General features: G+C 51.7%; 1 protein-coding gene across 3 annotated transcripts in view; it reads right to left on the reverse strand.

The window, feature by feature from the left end:
- Positions 1 to 23481, reverse strand: part of MYO7A (myosin VIIA) — an 87228-nt gene that overhangs the window by 53535 nt on the left and 10212 nt on the right. For all 3 annotated transcript variants that reach the window (XM_078616745.1, XM_078616746.1, XM_078616747.1), the window contains 10 exons: positions 14016 to 14129; positions 11741 to 11893; positions 10685 to 10869; positions 9720 to 9841; positions 8684 to 8826; positions 7343 to 7456; positions 5482 to 5635; positions 3316 to 3392; positions 2112 to 2231; positions 395 to 546 (listed from right to left, as the gene is read on the reverse strand). In XM_078616745.1, coding sequence (XP_078472871.1) covers positions 395 to 546; positions 2112 to 2231; positions 3316 to 3392; positions 5482 to 5635; positions 7343 to 7456; positions 8684 to 8826; positions 9720 to 9841; positions 10685 to 10869; positions 11741 to 11893; positions 14016 to 14129 — 1334 coding nt within the window. The remainder of the gene's footprint in view (positions 1 to 394; positions 547 to 2111; positions 2232 to 3315; positions 3393 to 5481; positions 5636 to 7342; positions 7457 to 8683; positions 8827 to 9719; positions 9842 to 10684; positions 10870 to 11740; positions 11894 to 14015; positions 14130 to 23481) is intronic.

Consider the following 23481-nt stretch of genomic DNA (forward strand, 5'->3'; position numbering starts at 1 on the left):
GGGTGAGTGAGTGAGTGGGTTGGTGAGTGGTTGGGTGGGTTGAGTCTTTGGGTGGGTGGGTGGGTGAGTGAGTGGCTAAATGAATGAGATGATGAAAGAATGAGTTCATGAATTCCTAGTTAATTCTGTGTAACCGGTTGAGTACTCAGGAGACCCGGGATAGGAGTCTCATTTTTGACGAGCGAGTGGGTGAGTGAGTGGGTGAGTGGGTGAGTGAGTGGGTGAGTGGGTGAGTGGGTGAGTGAGTGAGTGGGTGAGTGAGTGTGTAAGTGAGTGGGTGGGTGGATGACCGACTGACTGCCTGACTGAATGAGTGTACAAATGAACGAGACGATGACCCGCGGAGGGACGAGATGGACATGCGGAGGGGAGGGTGGGGGGGACACACACAAACCTGTTCGTCTGGAAGTTCTCGAAGCCAAAGATGTCGAGGAGGCCGATGGAGCGCCGCTCCTCCTCCTGCTCGCCGCCGCCGCGAGAGGGCGGCTTGTACACGATGGAGTTCATCTTGTCCACGATCCACACGAACATCTTGCCGTAGATCGCCTGCGAAAGGGTTGGGACAAGTGGCCAGGAGTGAAAGGGCGCGGCAGCAGCGGGCACGGATCCGGCAGCTTTGCTCGGCTCGATCCTGTGAACGAAGGAGGGCTTCCTGGGAGAGAGAAAGGCGTTTTGAAATGACCGCCCGAGCGGTCGCGGTGGAGAGGAATGAATTAAATAACGAGATGAACGAAGCGGAGTGATCAGTCGCCTTCCCGTATCCACGTCTCCTTTTCTCTCTCTCTCCCCTTCTTTCCACGTAAGAAAGAAAATGAAATGTTCGTTCATCCCGACGGGATGAGATGATCCATTTCACGAGTTGGCGTTGCTATGCCACGTCGCGCTGAACCAGGACCCCGTAGTGGAGAGAGAGGTGAGGGTCCTTGCCTGGTACGATTTGGCAGTTCTCGCCAGAAATGATTCAAGCAAAGCCCGGCACTGCTGATGAGACACAGAGTTTTGAAACCAGTCTTGCCTGGTACGATTTGGCAGTTCCGCCGGTATTGATTCAAGCAAAGCCTTGCTCTGCTGATGAGGCACTGAATGTCTAATCGGTGGAGATTTTGCTTGCCTTGAATCAATGCTGTAAAAAAATTCAGCACTCCCAGAATGCCGTGCGGTTCATGGGTTATTTGGAGTGAACTTTGGCCTAGTTATCCATGCTGGCTAGACGTTTAATTCTCGATGTGGGAGGACCCACATTGTATCTCACCGCACGAGACCTGCCGAGCGACTAGCCGTGGTGGTGCACCCATTGATACTGATGAGTGGGTGGAGGTGGGTTAATTATAGCAACAACGGTGGCTAAGAGATGTTAACTACCTCGCCTGGTATGCAGGAGATCGTGGGTTCGATCTCAATGCCTGCTGCGTATTTGTATTTTGAATGTGTCTCTTTACGTGGTCGCGTGGATTTTTCTCCGGGTTCTCCGGTATTCCCCTCCACATTTAGACTCAACGTCACGCGTTCAGAGTGTTTTCCCTCGCCTATAAAATGTCTACATGATGATGACGATAAGTCACTGCGTTGAGCCATCGTTTGAGGTGGCCAAGTTGCTTCTGAAAGATAAAAAAAAAGATCCACGTAGCTCAGCGGGGTCCTCAGCTGGGTAAAATAAAAAGGAAATCGTTTTAATCGTTTCGGGGTTTTTTACCTTCATAAATTAGGGGCCGTCCATAAATGACGTCACGCGGTTTTGAACGATTTTTTATCCCCCACCCCCTTTGTCACACGGCGTCACAAAAAGTCAGACCCCCCCCTTCAAATATGACGTCACAAAGCTCTGCCCCCTCCCCCCCCCCCCCAAAAAAAACATGCTTCAAATCGCTTTAAACTATTGTCATTGTAGTGCGTATTTAATGTGACGCTGCACTCTGATGTTGTAGGAGAAAACATTTATTAAAAAGTCTATTTAATTAAGTAGAACGTGTTGTCTGTATTTATGTAAAGTTGCGCATTTTGAAGTGACGTCACATTTCTCACCCCCCCCCCTGCTCGTCACACATCGTCACAAATGTCTGACCCTCCTCCCCCCCCTAGGTGCGTGACGTCATTAATGGACGGCCCCTTACCTTCACGAAGGCGTTGCGGACCTCCTGAGTCTGCGCCATGCTGAGCAGCGTCGTCACCTTCTCCCCGCGCATCAGCATCACCTTCTTGGTGAGGCACTCTTGAACCTCGGCCTCATCCACCTGCAGCGGACCGCAGCAGAGTAAAACCCCTCACCTCTCACTCACTCACCCCCCACCCCACCCCACCACCACTCACAACATATTTTTAAATCCTTTATATTAAGTTCACTTGCTTGCGTGCTTGCGTGCTTGCTTGCTTGCTTACGACCGTGCAAATCTTTCGATCGTTTTTTAACCCACTTCCCGTGATCCAATCGAGCTGACATTTTCCACACAGACTCGTTGTGCGTGACAATTTATTTTCGTGAAAATTTTTTTCCAAAATTTTACACTGTTTAGGGATTTTTTTTTTAATATTTAATTACCAATTGCTTAATGGTGGCAGACAATCATCTGACCCATAGGTGGCAGCCATCTCAAGCCAGAAGACGAGAGGACTCTAGCCGCCCCGATGCCACGCATATAAAGGATTTATAGTGAAAAACTTTGTTTTTACGGGTTAATTTTTTCCACCGGGCAAAACCGTGCCGTGCCGGGGGTAACCAGCGCCGATGACGTCGCGCTCGGTGAACGGTCGGAGAGAGACGCGCGGCGTTCCGACCGACGTCACAATCAAACAAAGACAAAGTCCCCCCCCCAGCCCGCCCCCCGTGTAGCCTTAACAGACTGTCGGGGCAAGTGCTGTTAGCGAGTAGAGCCTATGAAGGCAGGCACGGCACACGAGGGGGTGGGTGGCCAGGGTGTCCCAACCCAAAAAAATATCTAAATTTGAAAACTCATTTCCTGCCTAAAATATTACAAAAATTCACTAACACGTGGGATGGACTTGTTATTGATTTTTTACAATAATGTCTAATGGTGTATTGTATTACATTGCTCTGTTTTTACTTTTTTACCATTTCTTGTTTCATTGTATGTAATTGTAGAGATTAGGGATTAATAAAGTACAACCATAACCACAATCATATGAACAGAAATCTATGCATTGTTATATGAATACAAGTCCACATATTGTGGCCAAGGTTCAGCAAATTGTTGTTTTTATTTACATAGCATAGCCATTTTTTTATATAGCAATATATTGGGGGGGGGGGGCATTTTGAGCATATTTGACGGTGGATTCGGGGAAGTTGCTTGAAGTCACCTCGAGCAGCTTGGAGGCCCAGGTCAGGTGGTCGTTGGTGAGAATTTCGCAGCACTCAATATTGCTGCTCACCGTGCCTGTCGGGGTCACAGAGGCAAAGGTCCATCACATCGCCTTCAGCAGACTGGTCAGCGCAAGGGCCCAGTGAGCGAGCCGGCACCTACGAAGTCCGCCGCGGCCGCGCGGACAGCGGAGTTTGCGTGGCCTTCCCCAGTGGCGATGCTTACACATTTGCCGCGACCGGCTACTCGTTTGAGGCTGAGTCGACCTAGGGGGAAGGCCCAGGAACTGGTGTTTTGGTGGCCGTTAACGGGAATCGCCACTCGGGTCTCCGGGTTCAGGAGAGCGCATGGCGCTAACCGCTGCACGAGCTCGACCGGCTTACGGGAGCTCCGTTACAGCCGCCGCAAGCAGCATCTAAACCAGCGGTTCGTCTTCTTCTGAACCTGGGGTGCATCACGTGCCCACGGCGGGTGCGAGATGCCCTTTGCGGGGGTGCGGGACATGGCCAGGCTATTTTAGAAGGCAAATCATTGACAACACAAATTAAGCACGGGGGCACGTGTGTACAACTGATTTTTCGATTTAAAGCTTTCGTTACTGCAGGGATTCATCTTCTTGGTTCTTTCGGTAAAGTCACGTAGAAGGGAAATAATAAAATAATAATAATAAAACATAATAAAATTTCGATTGAAAGCTTTCGTGACTGCAGGGATTCATCTTCTTGGTTCTTTCGGTAAAGTCACGTAGAAGGGAAATAATAAAATAATAATAATAAAACATTATAAAATTTCGATTGAAAGCTTTCGTGACTGCAGGGATTCATCTTCTTGGTTCTTTCGGTAAAGTCACGTAGAAGGGAAATAATAAAATAATAATAATACAACATTATAAAATTTCGATTGAAAGCTTTCGTGACTGCAGGGATTCATCTTCTTGGTTCTTTCGGTAAAGTCACGTAGAAGGGAAATAATAAAATAAAATATTATTTTATTTTTTTCTTCTTTTATTTTATTTTTATTATTTTATTATTTCCCTTCTACGTGACTTTATGGAAAGAAATAAGAAGATACAACTTATTTGTTTCATCAAACCTATGTGCCTATTAACATTATACATTTGTAATGACTTAGAACTAAAGGGGTGCAAGGCTGCAGTAGGTAAAAAAAACACTTATCTATGCCATAAGATTTGTTTAATTTTACGAGATAGGGCCCACTGAGCTATTCCGTAAACGGCGGTCAGAGCCGTTGAACTCTGTTAATAATCTTGCTACTTTTATTAGGATGAAGTGAAACTTTATTCGTTGGGTCTTTCGGTAAAGTCACGTAGATAGGTTCAAAGAAAATAACAAAAAACTACGACGTATCAATCACAACAACAACCTGATGACGATCACTTGTGTTGTGATCTTAACGTCGCAATTACATACAATGAAACAAGAAATGGTAAAAAAGTAAAAACAGAGCAATGTAATACAATACACCATTAGACATTATTGTAAAAAATAAATAAAAAGTCCATCCCACGTGAATTTTTTTAATATATGAATTCCTGCAGTCACGAAATGCTTTAAGTCAAGATTTGAAGTGAAACTCATTGGAAACTATTTTTCTTTTACGAGGTGAGGCCTCACACAGCCATATGGCTCTTTTTCAGAAGCGACCTGGCTATCACAAATGATAGCTCAACGAATTGGGCTCATCATCATCATCATCACGTGGAAGTTGTATACCAGCCAAATACTCTCAACGCGTGTGACGTTAATTCTAAATGTGGAGGGGAAAACCAGAGAAAAATCCACTCGACCACGGGGAGAGAGAGACACACAAACTCCAAATATACAGCAGCAAGTATCGTCAGGGTCCGGATCGAAACCACGACCTCCTGTATACCAGGCGAGGTAGTTAACATCTCCGAGCCACCGTGATGATGATGAGAGAGATACACATGCTCCAAATATACAGCAGCAGGCGTCGTCAGGGTCGGGATCGAAACCACGACCTCCTGTATACCAGGCGAGGTAGTTAACATCTCCTAGCCACCGTGATGATGGTGAGAGAGAGACACGCAAACTCTAAATATACAGCAGCAGACGTCGTCAGGGTCGGGGTTGAACCCACGACCTCCTGTAGACCTGCTGCCAAGGCGATTTATCGCCCGCACCTTCTAGCTTGAGGTTCCCCAGGTGCAGGATGCTCGCCAGCATCTTGGAGATGTCCAGGTACTCAGTCTCGGAGAAGGCGAGCACCTTCATCGCGGAGCGGATGCTCGCAAAATCCTTGAGGTCGTCGCGCCCATCGCAGCGCGTGCAGTTGCCCTGCAGCGGCGAGCGTGGGGACACCGCAGCGACGGTCACGGCACGGGGGAAGAAAATAAATATAAATATTTGTCGGCTGGCAATGTTTCTTTTTGTTTTAGTGGCACGCGAAGAGAGAGAGCGAGAGACAGGACGATTTGAGAGAGAAGATGACACAGAGAGAGGGAACGACTCAGAGAGAGAGAGAGGACGACTCAGAGAGAGAGGACGATTTGAGAGAGAAAGAGGACAACTCAGAGAGAGAAAAGACGACTCAGAGAGAGAGAGAGAACGACTCAGAGAGAGAGGACGACTCAGAGAGAGAGAGGGCGACTCAGAGAGAGAGAGGACAACTCAGAGAGAGAGAGCGGACGATTCAGAGAGAGAGAGAAGACGGCCGAGAGGCTCCAGGAGAAGGAACCACGGATGATCAGAAAGTCACCCACGCGATGAGCCGGTGACAATTTCCCAAACTCAGCGGTCCTCAATATATGTTAAGGTGCCATCAGCCAATTTATCAGGCCGGCTTTTTTGTGTTTATTTTGTTGTCCTTCCCTAACACCACCGATTAGCACGGTTGGCTACGTACAGCCCTAAATAAATTTAACGTGGATGCATGACGAGCGTTCACACGCGGGACAAAAACCAGAGCGTCCGGAGACAGCTCGCGCGTGTGCGAGGGGGAAACGCTCTATCCTCCGCAGGTGGAACAGTCCACATCATTGCTGCACTGCCGCCTCCTGGCAGCGCCAGGGTTGCGGCTCATCCTCCTCCTCGACGCCTACCCACGGGAAGGGAGTTCCTGTGCTGCAGCGATCCACCAACCCTCGCAGCTGCACGGTCGGCCACGCACGGCGCGGTAGAAGTCCAACGTACGTGCCAGATCGAGGTCTCATCACCATCTGGATCTAGGTCTCATCACCATCTGGATCGAGGTCTCATCACTATCTGGATCGAGGTCTCTTAACCATCTGGATCGAGGTCTCATCACCATCTGGATCTAGATCTCATCGCCGTCTGGATCGAGGTCTCATCACCATCTGGATCGTGGTCTCATCACCATCTGGATCGAGGTCTCATCACCATCTGGATCGAGGTCTCATCACCATCTGGATCGAGGTCTCATCACCATCTGGATCGAGGTCTCATCACCATCTGGATCTAGATCTCATTGCCATCTGGATCGAGGTCTCATCACCATCTGGATCGAGATCTCATCACTATCTGGATCGAGGTCTCTTAACCATCTGGATCGAGGTCTCATCACCATCTGGATCTAGATCTCATCGCCATCTGGATCGAGGTCTCATCACCATCTGGATCGTGGTCTCATCACCATCTGGATCGAGGTCTCATCACCATCTGGATCGAGATCTCATCGCCATCTGGATCGAGGTCTCATCACCATCTGGATCGTGGTCTCATCACCATCTGGATCGAGGTCTCATCACCATCTGGATCGAGATCTCATCGCCATCTGGATCGAGGTCTCATCACCATCTGGATCGTGGTCTCATCACCATCTGGATCGAGGTCTCATCACCATCTGGATCGAGATCTCATCGCCATCTGGATCGAGGTCTCTTAACCATCTGGATCGAGGTACCTTCACTATCTGGATCAAGGTCGTCATCGTCAAGCGCGTTACTTAAGGCTGCCCCCCCTTCCCCCCCCCCCTGCTTATCCGTGGCAACGCGTCGGCAAAAAGTCCGAGGCGCTGGAGGTCACCGTGGTGAGGAAGGCGTAGTCCGCCGGCTTCCCGAGGCCCAGTCTCTTCTTTTGTTCGTCGCTCGAGCCGAGCAGTAGGCAGTAGAAGATGTGGTAGTTGCGCTCCTGCTCGGCCTGCGTTGTTGCGTGGGGAAATATAAAAGGGTGGGAGTCGGAGAAAGTGCCGCACCCCCACCAATCCCCTCCTCCCCCCGACGTTATTCGGACAGAGGACGACTCAGAGAGAGAGAGGATGACCCAGAGGGTCCAGAATCAGCCGGTGACAACAATTGCCCAAGCTCTGCGATCCTATCAGCCAATAATTATCAGCCGGGTTTTTTTTTTGTGACAGTATCCGAATAATGTGGTCACTGTTTGCCTCAACGACATTGTTCGGAGAGCATCGGACAGTATCCGAATAATGTCGCGAGACAAACAGTAACCACAAAACAAAACGAGTGCTCGTGAAAAGTGGAGTAAAAAAAGTCGGCCTGTGCGCATTGTATTCATGTCGCCAGTGAACACATATCAACGAAAGCATATTGTGTAGGCGGGTTTACGACGGCGTGTGGCTGTTATTGTGCAGGATGTGGTGCCTTGGTTGCCGTGGCTTATTTCTAGAGTCGTGTCAGCTGATTTTTAATTGTCGTCGAGTCTTTTGGCGGTGTCTATGGGGTTGTGTCGTGTGGACTTGAGCGTCACGGGAACAGCGTTTGAGTGCTTTGTTGTTTTGTTTCGTATTGTTTATAAATGCCTTCCGTTGGTTCATTCGTAGGTTCATTCAGACGCTGTCTTTCCGACAGCCCTGTTCTTCACCTGAGGACGGCTGCTTGCGTTGTGGCCGATACGTCGTGAGAATTGTATTTTATTATGTTTTATTTTTATTATTTTATTATTTCCCTTCTACGTGACTTTACCGAAAGAACCAAGAAGATGCCTGCCATTGTTAGATAAGACAGTTGTATCACTGTCGCGGGAAGGCCAATAGCACGATCATCTTTTCAGAGGTCACTCACAACAGCCCCACCTCGTGGAAATATTACGAGCCTCCACTGTCGGATACAAAGTAGAGGGGGTTTTTTTGGAGGGTGGAGTAGCACGGTTGGACCTGGGCCCTGGTGCTAGGTTAGAAATGAGGGGGCCCTATGTCCGCCTTTCTCCATCCATTCACTGGACATCTGTGGAACAAAAATAGCTTCACAGCTCATCGGATTCCTCCGGTATGAAAAAATTGTCTGATGATGATCATCATAATATGATGACTTTGATAATGATGATGATGACAATGATGATGATGGCGACGATGACGACGATGACGACGTTGACGACGATGTTGATGATGACACTGACGGCGATGGGTACCTGCCCACACACGCGCGTCTTCTCCAGGAGGTACTGCTCGATGCGTGCTCCCTCGATGACGCTTTTCTCGTTGAAGTGAATCTCCACGTACTTCCCGAAGCGGCTCGAGTTGTCGTTCCGGATCGTCTTGGCGTTGCCGAAGGCTGCGGCGCAGCAGGCGGCACGTGGTTATCATTTTCATGTTATCATCATTATTATTATCGTATCGTACGTTCATATAGCGCCTTAGCCAAGGCGCTGTACGGTGAACTAACCACGGTACAAGACGGTTGGTGAGATGACACGACATGAGCGGATGGGATATGTGTAAAAATGAGGCGGTGATGACGACGCGTGGAATGATTGTCGCGGTTATTACGCCACCCGCCGGTATTAATCAGGCCGGCAGCGTGCGAACCTCGCGTGCGATACGGCCAGCACAGTTTTCGGGGTCTCCGGCCCAAAGACCTGGAACACGTTACCAGCTCACGTTCGAGAAGTCCATCCCTGAGTTGTTGTCGTTGTTGTTGTTTCAGAGAGCCTACTTCAATGTGTGATCAGTGCGCATCCGTGATGGACTGGACTCATAAGAGTGCGTAATATCAAATGTTCTTACTTACCTACATCCATACATTACGTTCATGAAGCAATTTTACACGTAGGCTTTCCTGACCAATATCATCCATAACAGACTGTAAAAGTTGTGGCTTGGCTCTCCAACACACCGGCGTGCTGTACTAGTGACGAATTGGCACGTTCTGTTTACGTGACAACCCTTACTAGTTGGCTGTGCCGGGTGGTGGCGGGCTTTAATGACACATTTATATATTTACGCGTTCACGAAGCAGTCCGCAAAGAGCCGCTTGCGTCACCGGAGGCGGCAGGTTGCCGGCCCCCTGACCTAGCTCACGTTTGTTCGGATCTGAGCTCATGTATGTGACCCTGGGGGGGGGCCTCCATCGCACTCTTTACTCGCCGCCCTCTGAGAATTCGCCCGCTTCACTGAATCACTTAAGCGCGAGAGCCCGCAGGCGCGCTTGGCTCCGGAGCCGCGCACCTTCGAGGATGGGGTTCGCCTCCAGGATCTGCTGCTCCACCCAGGAGTGCTGACCGCTCACGGCCGCCAGGAACTGCAGGATGAGCTTGGTGCTCTCCGTCTTGCCAGCGCCGGACTCCCCGCTGTGGGCAGGGCAGGGTCGGGAGGTCACGGTCAGGAGCCGAGAGGTCAAAATGCCATTGAGATCGCGTCCCACCCTCGCCGTTGCTTGCTTCATTTCTTCCTTGCGACATCTGATCTTCAGGAGGTCTTACGGTCGCGTGGCCACTCTCCAAGATCTGGTGGCCATCCAGCAGAGGTCGCAAGCGGGTACCCGATACCCGTACCCTACCCGATACCCGGCTAGCCGTTTGCGACCCTGGTGCGGCCGGGTACGGGTACGGGTAGCCGCACGTGACTCACCCCAACCAATGAGTGAGAATGCCGTGAGTCACTGGTGAGTCACCGTTTGTCACTCATTTCCCAACGTCTTGTCTCTTCTCACAATTCAAGTTCCTAGAATCAACCCACCTGCGCCTGCAACATGGCTTCATCCCAGAGGTTACAATCGGGTACCCGATACCTGTACCCTACCCGATACCTGGGTACCCGTTTGTGACCCTGGTGCGGCCGGGTACGGGTACGGGTAAGGAATCAAAACCCGTTTGCGACCTCTGCCAGCCCGGTCTCAGAACCATCTGGATCGAGGTCTCAGGACCATCTGGATATAAGTCTCATCACCATCTGGATCGAGGCCTCATGACCATCTGGATCGAGGTTTCATCACCATCTGGATCGAGGTCTCATCACCATCTGGATCGAGGTCTCATCACCATCTGGATCTAGGTATCGACAAATGCTCCAACTGTGCCCCCCACGTCACAAACCTCATACTTACAGCCTCCAAAAGAGCTTCACAGCTCATCGGATTGCCCCCTCCCTCCCCCCACCCCCACCCCTTGCCACGTGACTGCCTACCCTCTCACCTGATGATGCAGCACTGGTTGCGCTCGTTGCGGCGCATGTTGAAGTGGGCGTTGTCGGCGAGCGCGAAGATGTGTGGCGGCAGCTCGCCCACCTTGCGCCCACGGTACTGCTGGATCGCCTCGGGCGAGTAGACGTTCAGCGTCTTGTAGGGGTTCACGGCGACCAGGATGGAGCCCGTGTACGTCTGCACGCGCGCCCCACAGCGACAGCGGGTGTTGCCACGGGAATGGCACTGGGAGCTATGGGCACGGTGGCGTGATGTTAACTACCTCGCCTGGTATGCAGGAGGTCGTGGGTTCGATCGCGACCCTGACGCCTGCTGCTGTATATTTGGAGTTTGCGTGTCTCTCTCTCTTATCAACGAGGTGGCTAGGAGATGTTAACTCCCTCGCCTGGTATGCAGGAGGTCGTGGGTTCGTTCCCGACTCTGACGCCTGCTTTATAAAATAGAATTTGTGTGTCTCTCTCTCTTATCATCATAGTGACTAGGAGATGTTAACTCCCTCGCCTGGTATGCAGGAGGTCGTGGGTTCGATCCCGACTCTGACGCCGACTGTATACTTGGAGTTTGCGTCTCTCTCTCAGCATCATCACGGTGGTTAAGAAATGTTACCACCCTCGCCTGGTGTGCAGGAGGTCGTGGGTTCGTTCCCGACCCTGACGCCTGCTGCTGTATATTTGGAGTTTGCGTGTCTCTCTCTCTCTCCACAATTAGAAACAGTGTACGTGTGTGAATGTGTGTACACTTGGGAAACAAAGGCGGCCGGGCGTGGGGCTGGCCACCCACCTCCTCGTGTGCCATAGGTGCTTACTAACAGCACTTGTCCCAACGGTCTGTTAAGGCTATACGGGGGAACTTTGTCTTAGTTTGTATGTACACCCATACGCGCACGTACACTGAGTGCGTGTGTATGTGCGTACACACGCTTGGTGCACGTGTGAATACACGCGTGCGTGCGTATGGGTGTACACACGGACACACACAGAGTGCGCGTGCGTACGTGCGCGTGTACGCTCAGTGTACGCTGTGTGCACACGTGTGCGCGTGCACCCACGTATATGAGGTCCTCCCGGTATCGCGTGAGCAGGTTGCGAAGGATTCCCGCCTCGTGCAGGTCCCCCAGGCGGATCATGTCCTCCACGCCCGTCACCGACGTGGGGTGCATCAGCCGGATGAGGCCCTCGTTGGCCGGAGTCACCCAGTGCTCCTGCAGCACATTGGGGACGCGGCCACAGCGGTGACAGCATCGACACGACGACGTCAACGACAGCGGTGACAGCGTTGGTGACGGTGGCCGCAGCGGTGTCGGTGGCGACAGCGGTGACGGTGGTGACGGTGGTGACGGTGGTGACGGCGGTGACGGTGGTGACGGTGGTGACGGTGGTGACGGTGGCCGCAGCGGTGTCGGTGGCGACAGCGGTGACGGTGGTGACGGTGGTGAAGGTGGTGACGGTGGTGACGGCGGTGACGGTGGTGACGGTGGTGACGGTGGTGACGGTGGTGACGGTGGCCGCAGCGGTGTCGGTGTTGACAGCCTACAAGGGAGATCTTCGGTGCCGAAATGGCGCGGGTGCGACGAGTGGCGTGCAAACAGCCGATCGGCAAACTGGCCGGCTTCTACAACGCGTAGCTCATCAGCAAGCACACCATCACCACTACCAGCAAACTGGCCGGTTTCTACAACACACAGCTCATCAGCAAGCACACCATCACCACTACCAGCAAACTGCCCGGCTTCTACAACGCGTAGCTCATCAGCAAGCACACCATCACCACTACCGGCAAACTGCCCGGCTTCTACAACGCGTAGCTCATCAGCAAGCACACCATCACCACTACCGGCAAACTGCCCGGCTTCTACAACGCGTAGCTCATCAGCAAGCACACCATCACCACTACCAGCAAACTGCCCGGCTTCTACAACGCGTAGCTCATCAGCAAGCACACCATCACCACTAGCAGCAAACTGCCCGGCTTCTACAACGCGTAGCTCATCAGCAAGCACACCATCACCACTACCAGCAAACTGGCCGGTTTCTACAACACACAGCTCATCAGCAAGCACACCATCACCACTACCAGCAAACTGCCCGGCTTCTACAACGCGTAGCTCATCAGCAAGCACACCATCACCACTACCAGCAAACTGGCCGGCTTCTACAACGCGTAGCTCATCAGCAAGCACACCATCACCACTACCAGCAAACTGCCCGGCTTCTACAACGCGTAGCTCATCAGCAAGCACACCATCACCACTACCAGCTAACTGCCCGGCTTCTACAACGCGTAGCTCATCAGCAAGCACACCATCACCACTACCAGCAAACTGCCCGGCTTCTACAACGCGTAGCTCATCAGCAAGCACACCATCACCACTACCAGCAAACTGCCCGGCTTCTACAACGCGTAGCTCATCAGCAAGCACACCATCACCACTACCAGCAAACTGCCCGGCTTCTACAACGCGTAGCTCATCAGCAAGCACACCATCACCACTACCAGCAAACTGCCCGGCTTCTACAACGCGTAGCTCATCAGCAAGCACACCATCACCACTACCAGCAAACTGCCCGGCTTCTACAACGCGTAGCTCATCAGCAAGCACACCATCACCACTACCAGCTAACTGGCCGGTTTCTACAATGCGTAGCTCATCAGCAAGCACACCATCACCACTACCAGCAAACTGCCCGGCTTCTACAACGCGTAGCTCATCAGCAAGCACACCATCACCACTACCAGCAAACTAGCCGGTTTCTACAACGCGTAGCTCATCAGCAAGCACACCATCACCACTACCAGCAAACTGCCCGGTTTCTACAACGCGTAGCTCATCAGCAAGCACACCATCACCACTACCAGCAAACTGGCCGGTTTCTACAACGCGTAGCTCATCAGCAAGCACACCATCACCACTACCAGCAAACTGCCCGGCTTCTACAACGCGTAGCTCATCAGCAAGCACACCATCACCACTACCAGCTAACTGGCCGGTTTCTACAACGCGTAGCTCATCAGCAAGCACACCATCACCACTACCAGCAAACTGGCCGGCTTCTACAGCACACAGAAATAGACATCGATACAGACAGACAAACAGAGACAACGACAAACAGACACATAGATGGACGGACAGAAGGAGACGACAACAATCAATAATGCAGACAGACTCAACAGCAGACAGACAGGGAGGCAAACAGACAAGCAGACCGGCAAACAGATTGGAAAATTCGGCAGATAAACACACAGACAGACAAGCAGACACACAGCCCTACAAGCAGACGGACACGCGGACGGCAGTGATTCGGGCAGACGGACACGCCACTCACGGTGCCTTCGTCATCCAGCAGCAGAACTTTGCCGGAGTCGGAGAGTTTGACAACGGCTCCGGTGGGGACCGCAAACTCCCCGGGATTCTCCACGTCCAGGAAGACATGGTCGCCCTGGCCACACAGCAACAAACAAGCAAACAACGACAACAAACAACAACACGCAACAACAAACACAAACACAACAACAAACAGATCAACAAACGCCCAACAAACAACAACAAACAACAAACGAAATTCAACAACAAACCCATCAACAAACACAACACACACAGCAACAAACACAACAACAAACGCCCAACAAACAACAACAAACAACAAACGAAAATCAACAACAAACCCATCAACAAACACAACAACAAACGCATAACAAACAACGACAATAACAAATACACAGCAGACAACAACAAACACAACAAACGACAACAAACAACAAACAGTTTAATTTAAAACATGTTCTTTGCTGCATATTGAGTCAAACTGTTAAAACAACGACAACGACGACACACTTTAACTTTTAACAGTTTGATACTCCGGATTTGAAGCTTTCGTGACTGCAAGGAATCATCTTCTTAGGTTTTTTCGGTAAAGTCACGTAGAAAGTAAAATAAAATAAAAACAAAATCACGACGTTTTGTGTTGCCTCCGAAACGTCGTGATTTTGTTTTTAGTTTGATACTCTTTGGTTCTTTCGGTAAAGTCACGTAGGTAGAAAAGGTGGGTGTTGCGATCGAAACGTCGCGATTTAATTTTATTTTCTACCTACGTGACTTTACCGAAAGAACCAAAGAGTATCAAACTAAAAACAAAATCACGACGTTTCGGAGGCAAAACAAAACGTCGTGATTTTGTTTTTATTTTATTTTACTTTCTACGTGACTTTACCGAAAAAACCTAAGAAGATGATTCCTTGCAGTCACGAAAGCTTCAAATCCGGAGTATCAAACTGTTAAAAGTTAAAGTGTGCCGTCGTTGTCGTCGTTGTTGTTCCGATGAAATGGAAGGAACCCGGAAGGAGAGGAAAAGCTAACAAGAGCGTGGCAGGCTTGACCAAGAACAAGACATCATCGTGAGAGATTTGGAGCCACAAGGATTGTGGCCACGACTTGGCACATGAGCGAGGGAACAACACGTGACATGAACCCCCCCCCTACGACGGGCTTAGCTGCCCCATGGGTCGTGGTGGTGGTGATGATGATGGTGATGAACATTGAGACTGGGCCTTACAGAGCACATACACCGTCAACCCATGCGGTTTAGCCCGTATTCTTGTATACAGGGAAAATTGAGTTTTCAGGTCCATACGGCATACAGCCGTTTCAATACGGGCACAAACAAATGTTGTCTATTTGTGTTTCTCCCTTGTGATGGGACTTTGTAGGATGAACGTTGAGATTTAGAAGTGCACGGGGTGACCAATAAGGTCTGAATTCGTCTGTAGTAAGGTAGGGCACTGATAAGGAGTTGACAGGTTTGCTGCTATACACTACACTATGTCTCTGTGTGAGTCTATGTCTCTGTGTGAGGCTATGGGTCTATGTGTGAGTCTATGGGTCTCTGTGTGAATCGATGGATCTCTGTGTGAATCTATGGATCTCTGTGTGAGTCTCGGGTCTCTGTGCGAGTCAATGGGTCTCAGTGTGAGTCTATGGGTCTCTTAAAGAATATATGGGTCTCTGTGTGATGAGTCTATGGGTATCTGTGTGAGTCTATGGGTATCTATGCATATATGTTGAACTTCGCACCGTAACGTAGCCAATTGTGCTATAACCCGTCTGTGTCTAACACGTGCCTTTCATGTTGTTGTAGTCGCCTTCAAGTATAATGCCTTTGAAGAATCGTATTTGTTAAGGGTCTACATTCAGTTGTTTCCTGTTAAGGGTTTTTTAAAATCAGTTTTATTCAAGGGCTTGTGTTCAGTTTTATCTGTTTAGGAATGTGTCTGTTCAGGATTATATTAAATTGTACCTGTCAAGGGTTTTATCAGTTAAGGTTGATTTATTTGTGTGTTAAATCAGTAAAGTTTTTTTTTTAGGTTTAATTCATGAGGTGTTCGTTAAGGGTCAGGGTTGACTCAATCTTAAGCTTCGCTCGCTGGGACCACCGGCTCAGACAATTGCTCACGTTTGTCGTAAGCCAGGGCCGGAGTTCGAGCTCAGGCCAACTCCGGGTTCATAGTGCGGTAGATTTACGTGCCCCACGACCACTGCCCTACCCCCACTAAGTATTTACGACATGTCACGGAGTCAGAGGCGGAAGGGTCAAAGATTACTTTTTCTTTACATTCCTGATCTGGAGTCTTATTTCCCACTTTTAAGTCACAAAGGCAATTGACCTATGCGTTGCAATTCCACGCCCGGAGAAAAATCTACGCGCCCACGGAGAGAGAGACACGCAAACTCCAAATATACAGCAGCAGGCGTCAGGGTCGTGATCGAACCCACGGCCTCCTGCACACCAGGCGAGGTAGTTAACATCTCACAGCCACCTTGGCACACCTAACCCAAAGCATCGTGGCCGTACTTAAAAATAATAATTAGAAAACCAACCTTTATTTCTTTGAAAGCGCTCGTCTTAAGCCCATGCAGTCGTAAATACAACCACCAATCATTTAGGAATCATTACGAATCTTCAAATGAGTAACTTCTGAGCGTTAAGCCAGGCGGCAGAGCCAATCGGAGAAAGCGAGGCTCTTGAGCGTGGGGTGAAAGGGCACGGCGTGTGACAGGACGACATCTGTGAAACTACTGAGCGATCTGTAAAACTACTAGGACATCTGTGAAACTACCGGGACATCTGTAAAACTATTGCGACATCTGTGAAACTACTGGGACATCTGTGAAACTACTGGACATCTGTAAAACTATTGCGACATCTGTGAAACTATTGAGACATCTGTGAAACTACTGGGACATCTGTGAAACTACCGGGACATCTGTAAAACTATTGCGACATCTGTGAAACTACTAGGACATCTGTGAAACTACTGGGACATCTGTGAAACTACCGGGACATCTGTGAAACTATTGCGACATCTGTGAAACTACTGGACATCTGTGAAACTACTGGGACATCTGTGAAACTACTGGGACATCTGTGAAACTACTAGGACATCTGTGAAACTAATGAACATCTGTGAAACTACTAGGAAATCTCTGAAACTAACGGGACATCTGTGAAATTACTGGACATCTGTAAAACTACTGGGACATCTGTGAAACTACTAGGACATCTGTGAAACCGGGACATCTGTGAAACTACCGGGACATCTGTGAAACTACTGGACATCTGTGAAGCTACCAGGACATATGTGACACTACTGGAACATCTGTGACACTATTGAGACATCTGTGAATCTACTGGGACATCTGTGCATAGCTCTTCGGATTTCTCCAGTGCAAATCAATATTCTGATTCTGACAATGGGCCCAGTTGGTCAAAAGCCAGCTGGGTACAAAGGTTCGTCAACCAGGTTCTGGCCTCCATCTCGTGGTTAACGTGGAGTTGGCAGCGGTCACGATAGCCGGCTGCCCACAAAAGTCGTGTTTGCCGTCCTGCGGTGGAACTGCCAATTTGCGTAACGGCTGTACGGGTGGTTAAATCGATCCATCCTCAATTCGGTCGTCACCAGCACCCCCGTGTGCTCACCCCCCCCCCCTCTCCCCCGACTTCCTCGTTCCGTCCGTCTTGTGACCCCTTCATTGTCGGAGACGTGCGGTTGATGATGGCGAAAATCGTGGATTCGTTTTGCCACTGAATATTCTGATTGTCGGAGACATGACGTTGTTGATGATCATGATGACGAAAATCGTGGATTAATTTGCCACTAAATATTTTCATTGTCGGAGACATGACGCTGTTGATGATGATGATGGTTACGACAATCAGGCATTCATTTGTCACCGAATAGTTTCATCTTCGGAGTCGTGACGACGGTGATGGCGACGACGACGACATTCAAGGATTCATTTGCCAACCGAATATGTTTTCGAGGTCTTTGGCAGACTGTGGCAGGCACGTGACTCACGGTAACAGCCATCGGGTTCACGCTGTGACGACATCGATGACGCAGCAGCAGCTGTTGCTATTTTTTCGCCGATTTCAAATTCACTTCATATTGGTTTTTTTTGCACATTTCTGTGAGCCTGGTGACTATTTTAACCCCTGACTTTCTCTCTCTCTCTCTCTATCGAGTTTGTCTCCTGGTTACACAAAAAAAGAGATAAGGGCCGTCCATAAATGACGTCACGCGATTTTGGACGATTTTTGACCCCCCCCCCTCGTTACACGGCGTCACCAAACGTCAGACACCCCCTGAAATATAACGTCACAAAGCTCTGCCACCCACCCCCCCCCAAAATAAAACATGCTTCAAATCGCTTTAAACTATTGTCATTGTAGTGCGTATTTAATGCGGCGCTGCACTCTGATGTTGTAGGATAAAACATTGATACAGCTGTCGTGCTGTGACGGTTCCACCTGAAGACGGAAGCTTGTGTTGCCTCCGAAACGTCGTGATTTTTATTTCATTTTGATTTTACTTTTATTTAGAAAAAAAAATTACCTACGTGACTTTACCGAAAAAAACCTAAGAATATGAGTCATTATTTTATTTCCATCAGGAGATAAGAATTGCGAGGTGATTTATTTCATGGTGGTGACAGTTTCGGGAGGAGCGGTGGTTATCGCACTGCACTTCGAACCGGCAACTACCTGATATTTGATTCCAGGCAGTGGCGAATGTCAGTGACGAGGGATATCTGAACACGTCCTGGTTGGGAATAGGAGGAGGAGGTAGTGATGGGTGGGACACGTGGTGTGGAGGGTGGAGGAGTAGGATTGGGTAAGAAAATTTCAGGCGGGAAAAAGAGGTAGTGATGGGTGGGACACGTGTGGAGGAGGATTGGAGGAACGTTGGTGTAGCGGTTAGTGCGCTGCGCTGCGAACCCGACGAACCCAAGATTGATTCCCGCTCACGACCGAGCAACACGGGTGACAATTATTTTAACCGGTCATGGCCACCCCTAGGTCGACTCGGCCTCAAATGAGGACCTGGTGCGGTGTATAAATATCGCCACTGGGGGAGACAGAGATGGCCGGGCGTAATGTTGGGTCACCCACCCTCTCGTGTACCTTGCCGACCTTCATAGGTGCTGCTACTTGCTAATAGCACTTGCCCCCAACAACCTGTAACAAGCTATACGGGGGTGGATCTATGCCTTTGTCAGTGGCGTGTGACATCTGAACTGATCACTGGGATCACTGCACACTTTACAAGCGCAGCACTTGGCAAACAACCGCCAGGCCCAACCCCAACAACCACCAGGTTCGACCCCAACAACCACCAGGTACGACCCCAACAACCGCCAGGTTCGACCCCAACAACCGCCAGGTTCGACCCCAACAACCGCCAGGTACGACCCCAACAACCGCCAGGTTCGACCCCAACAACCGCCAGGTTCGACCCCAACAACCGCCAGGTTCGACCCCAACAACCGCCAGGTTCGACCCCAACAACCGCCAGGTTTGACCCCAACAACCGCCAGGTTTGACCCCAACAACCCCCAGGCCCAACCCCAACAACCGCCAGGTTCGACCACAACAACCGCCAGGTTCGACCACAACAACCACCAGGTTCGACCCCAACAACCGCCAGGTTCGACCCCAACAACCGCCAGGCGCGACCCCAACAACCGCCAGGCTCGACCCCAACAACCGCCAGGCTCGACCCCAACAACCGCCAGGCTCGACCCCAACAACCGCCAGGCCCGACCCCAACAACCGCCAGGCTCGACCCCAACAACCGCCAGGTTCGACCCCAACAACCGCCAGGTTCGACCCCAACAACCGCCAGGTTCGACCCCAACAACCGCCAGGCCCGGCCCCAACAACCGCCAGGTACGACCCCAACAACCGCCAGGTTCGACCCCAACAACCGCCAGACGCGACCCCAACAACCGCCAGGCTCGACCCCAACAACCACCAGGTCGACCCCAACAACCACCAGGTCGACCCCAACAACCACCAGGTCAACCCCAACAACCGCCAGGTTCGACCCCAACAACCACCAGGTCGACACCAACAACCATCAGGTCGACCCCAACAACCACCAGGTCGACCCCAACAACCACCAGGTCGACCCCAACAACCGCCAGGTTCGACCCCAACAACCACCAGGCTCGACCCCAACAACCGCCAGGTTCGACCCCAACAATCGCCAGGCCCAACCCCAACAACCACCAGGTTCGACCCCAACAACTACCAGGTTCGACCCCAACAACCGCCAGGCGCGACCCCAACAACCGCCAGGTTCGACCTCAACAACCACCAGGCTCGACCCCAACAACCGCCAGGTTCGACCTCAACAACCACCAGGTTCGACCCCAACAACCGCCAGGTTCGACCCCAACAACCGCCAGGCGCGACCCCAACAACCGCCAGGTTCGACCCCAACAACCGCCAGGTTCGACCTCAACAACCGCCAGGTTCGACCCCAACAACCGCCAGGTTCGACCCCAACAACCGCCAGGCGCGACCCCAACAACCGCCAGGTTCGACCTCAACAACCACCAGGCTCGACCCCAACAATCGCCAGGCCCAACCCCAACAACCACCAGGTTCGACCCCAACAACTACCAGGTTCGACCCCAACAACCGCCAGGCGCGACCCCAACAACCGCCAGGTTCGACCTCAACAACCACCAGGCGCGACCCCAACAACCGCCAGGTTCGACCCCAACAACCACCAGGCTCGACCCCAACAACCGCCAGGCGCGACCCCAACAACCGCCAGGTTCGACCCCAACAACTACCAGGTTCGACCCCAACAACCGCCAGGCGCGACCCCAACAACCGCCAGGTTCGACCTCAACAACCACCAGGCGCGACCCCAACAACCACCAGGTTCGACCTCAACAACCACCAGGCTCGACCCCAACAACCGCCAGGCCCGACCCCAACAACCGCCAGGCGCGACCTCAACAACCGCCAGGTTCGACCTCAACAACCGCCAGGCTCGACCCCAACAACCACCAGGTCCGACCGCAACAACCGCCAGGTTCGACCAAACAATTGCCAGGTCCGACCCCAACAACAACCGTCAGGTCGACCCCAACAACCGCCAGGCACGACTCCAACAACCGCCAGGTTCGACCCCAACAACCGCCAGGTTCGACCCCAACAACCGCCAGGTTTGACCCCAACAACCGCCAGGTTCGACCCCAACAACCGCCAGGTTTGACCCCAACAACCGCCAGGTTTGACCCCAACAACCGCCAGGCCCAACCCCAACAACCGCCAGGCTCGACCCCAACAACCGCCAGGTTCGACCCCAACAACCACCAGGTTCGACCCCAACAACCACCAGGTTCGACCCCAACAACCACCAGGTTCGACCCCAACAACCGCCAGGTTCGACCCCAACAACCACCAGGTTCGACCCCAACAACCACCAGGTTCGACCCCAACAACCACCAGGTGCGACCCCAACAACCGCCAGGTTCGACCCCAACAACCGCCAGGCGCGACCCCAACAACCGCCAGGTTCGACCCCAACAACCGCCAGGTTCGACCCCAACAACCGCCAGGCTCGACCCCAACAACCGCCAGGCTCGACCCCAACAACCGCCAGGCTCGACCCCAACAACCGCCAGGCGCGACCCCAACAACCGCCAGGCTCGACCCCAACAACCGCCAGGCTCGACCCCAACAACCGCCAGGCTCGACCCCAACAACCGCCAGGCCCGACCCCAACAACCGCCAGGCTCGACCCCAACAACCGCCAGGTTCGACCCCAACAACCGCCAGGTTCGACCCCAACAACCGCCAGGCCCGACCCCAACAACCGCCAGGTACGACCCCAACAACGCCAGGTTCGACCCCAACAACCGCCAGGCGCGACCCCAACAACCGCCAGGCTCGACCCCAACAACCGCCAGGTTCGACCCCAACAACCACCAGGTCGACCCCAATAACCACCAGGTCGACCCCAACAACCACCAGGTCGACCCCAACAACCACCAGGTCAACCCCAACAACCGCCAGGTTCGACCCCAACAACCACCAGGTCGACTCCAACAACCATCAGGTCGACCCCAACAACCACCAGGTCGACCCCAACAACCACCAGGTCGACCCCAACAACCGCCAGGTTCGACCCCAACAACCGCCAGGCTCGACCCCAACAACCGCCAGGTTCGACCCCAACAACCGCCAGGTTCGACCCCAACAATCGCCAGGCGCGACCCCAACAACCGCCAGGCCCAACCCCAACAACCGCCAGGTTCGACCCCAACAACCGCCAGGCGCGACCCCAACAACCGCCAGGTTCGACCTCAACAGCCGCCAGGCTCGACACCAACAACCGCCAGGATCGACCCCAACAACCACCAGGTCCGACCGCAACAACCGCCAGGTTCGACCAAACAATTGCCAGGTCCGACCCAACAACAACCGTCAGGTCGACCCCAACAACCGCCAGGTTCGACCCCAACAACCGCCAGGCACGACTCCAACAACCGCCAGGCCCGACCGCAACAACCGCCAGGTTCGACCCCGACAACCGCCAGGCGCGACCCCAACAACCGCCAGGCCCGACCGCAACAACCGCCACTTCCGACCAAACAATTGCCAGGTCCGACCCAACAACAATCGCCAGGCAGGACCCCAATAACCGCCAGGCGCGACCGACAGCAGAGGGTTTGGGCAACCAAAATTAACAACCAATCAATAACTGCCACGAAGCCGTGGGCCCTTAAAGAGGCTGAATGCAACTCCGCACAAAAAGATCCGTAGTACATTTACGTACTTTTTTTACCAACTTTGTTCGTAATTATCTTGATCATCATTCCTACTACGACTATAGTCGGCCAAACAACGAGACGGTGGACTTTGCTCGAACAGTGCAGAGATATGAGCAGAGAAACCGCACACATTTAATTAAACTCAACCATAAAGACTTTTTTTATTTTACCGGGTATGGCAACCGTTGAGTAATAACATAGTTCTTCTTTTCCAAGAACTAAGTAGAGACCCACTGAGCAATAACATCGCTCTCTTTCAGAAGTGGTACCTAACCCACACACAAATGATAGCCCAACTAAGTAGAGACCCACTGAGCAATAACATCGCTCTCTATCAGAAGTGGTACCTGACCCACACACAAATGATAGTCCAACTCAAGTAGAGACCCACTGAGCAATAACATCGCTCTCTATCAGAAGTGGACCCTGGCCCACACACAAGTGATAGCCCAACTAAGTAGAGACCCACTAATCAATAACATCGCTCTCTTTCAGAAGCCGTACCTGACCCACACACAAATGATAGCCCAACGAAGTAGAGACCCACTAATCAATAACATCGCTCTCTTTCAGAAGCCGTACCTGACCCACACACAAATGATAGCCCAACTAAGTAGAGACCCACTGAGCAATAACATCGCTCTCTATCAGAAGTGGTACCTGAC

The sequence above is a fragment of the Lampetra planeri genome, chromosome 51 (genome assembly GCF_965212315.1).
Source record: "Lampetra planeri chromosome 51, kcLamPlan1.2.h2, whole genome shotgun sequence".
Taxonomy (NCBI): domain Eukaryota; kingdom Metazoa; phylum Chordata; class Hyperoartia; order Petromyzontiformes; family Petromyzontidae; genus Lampetra; species Lampetra planeri.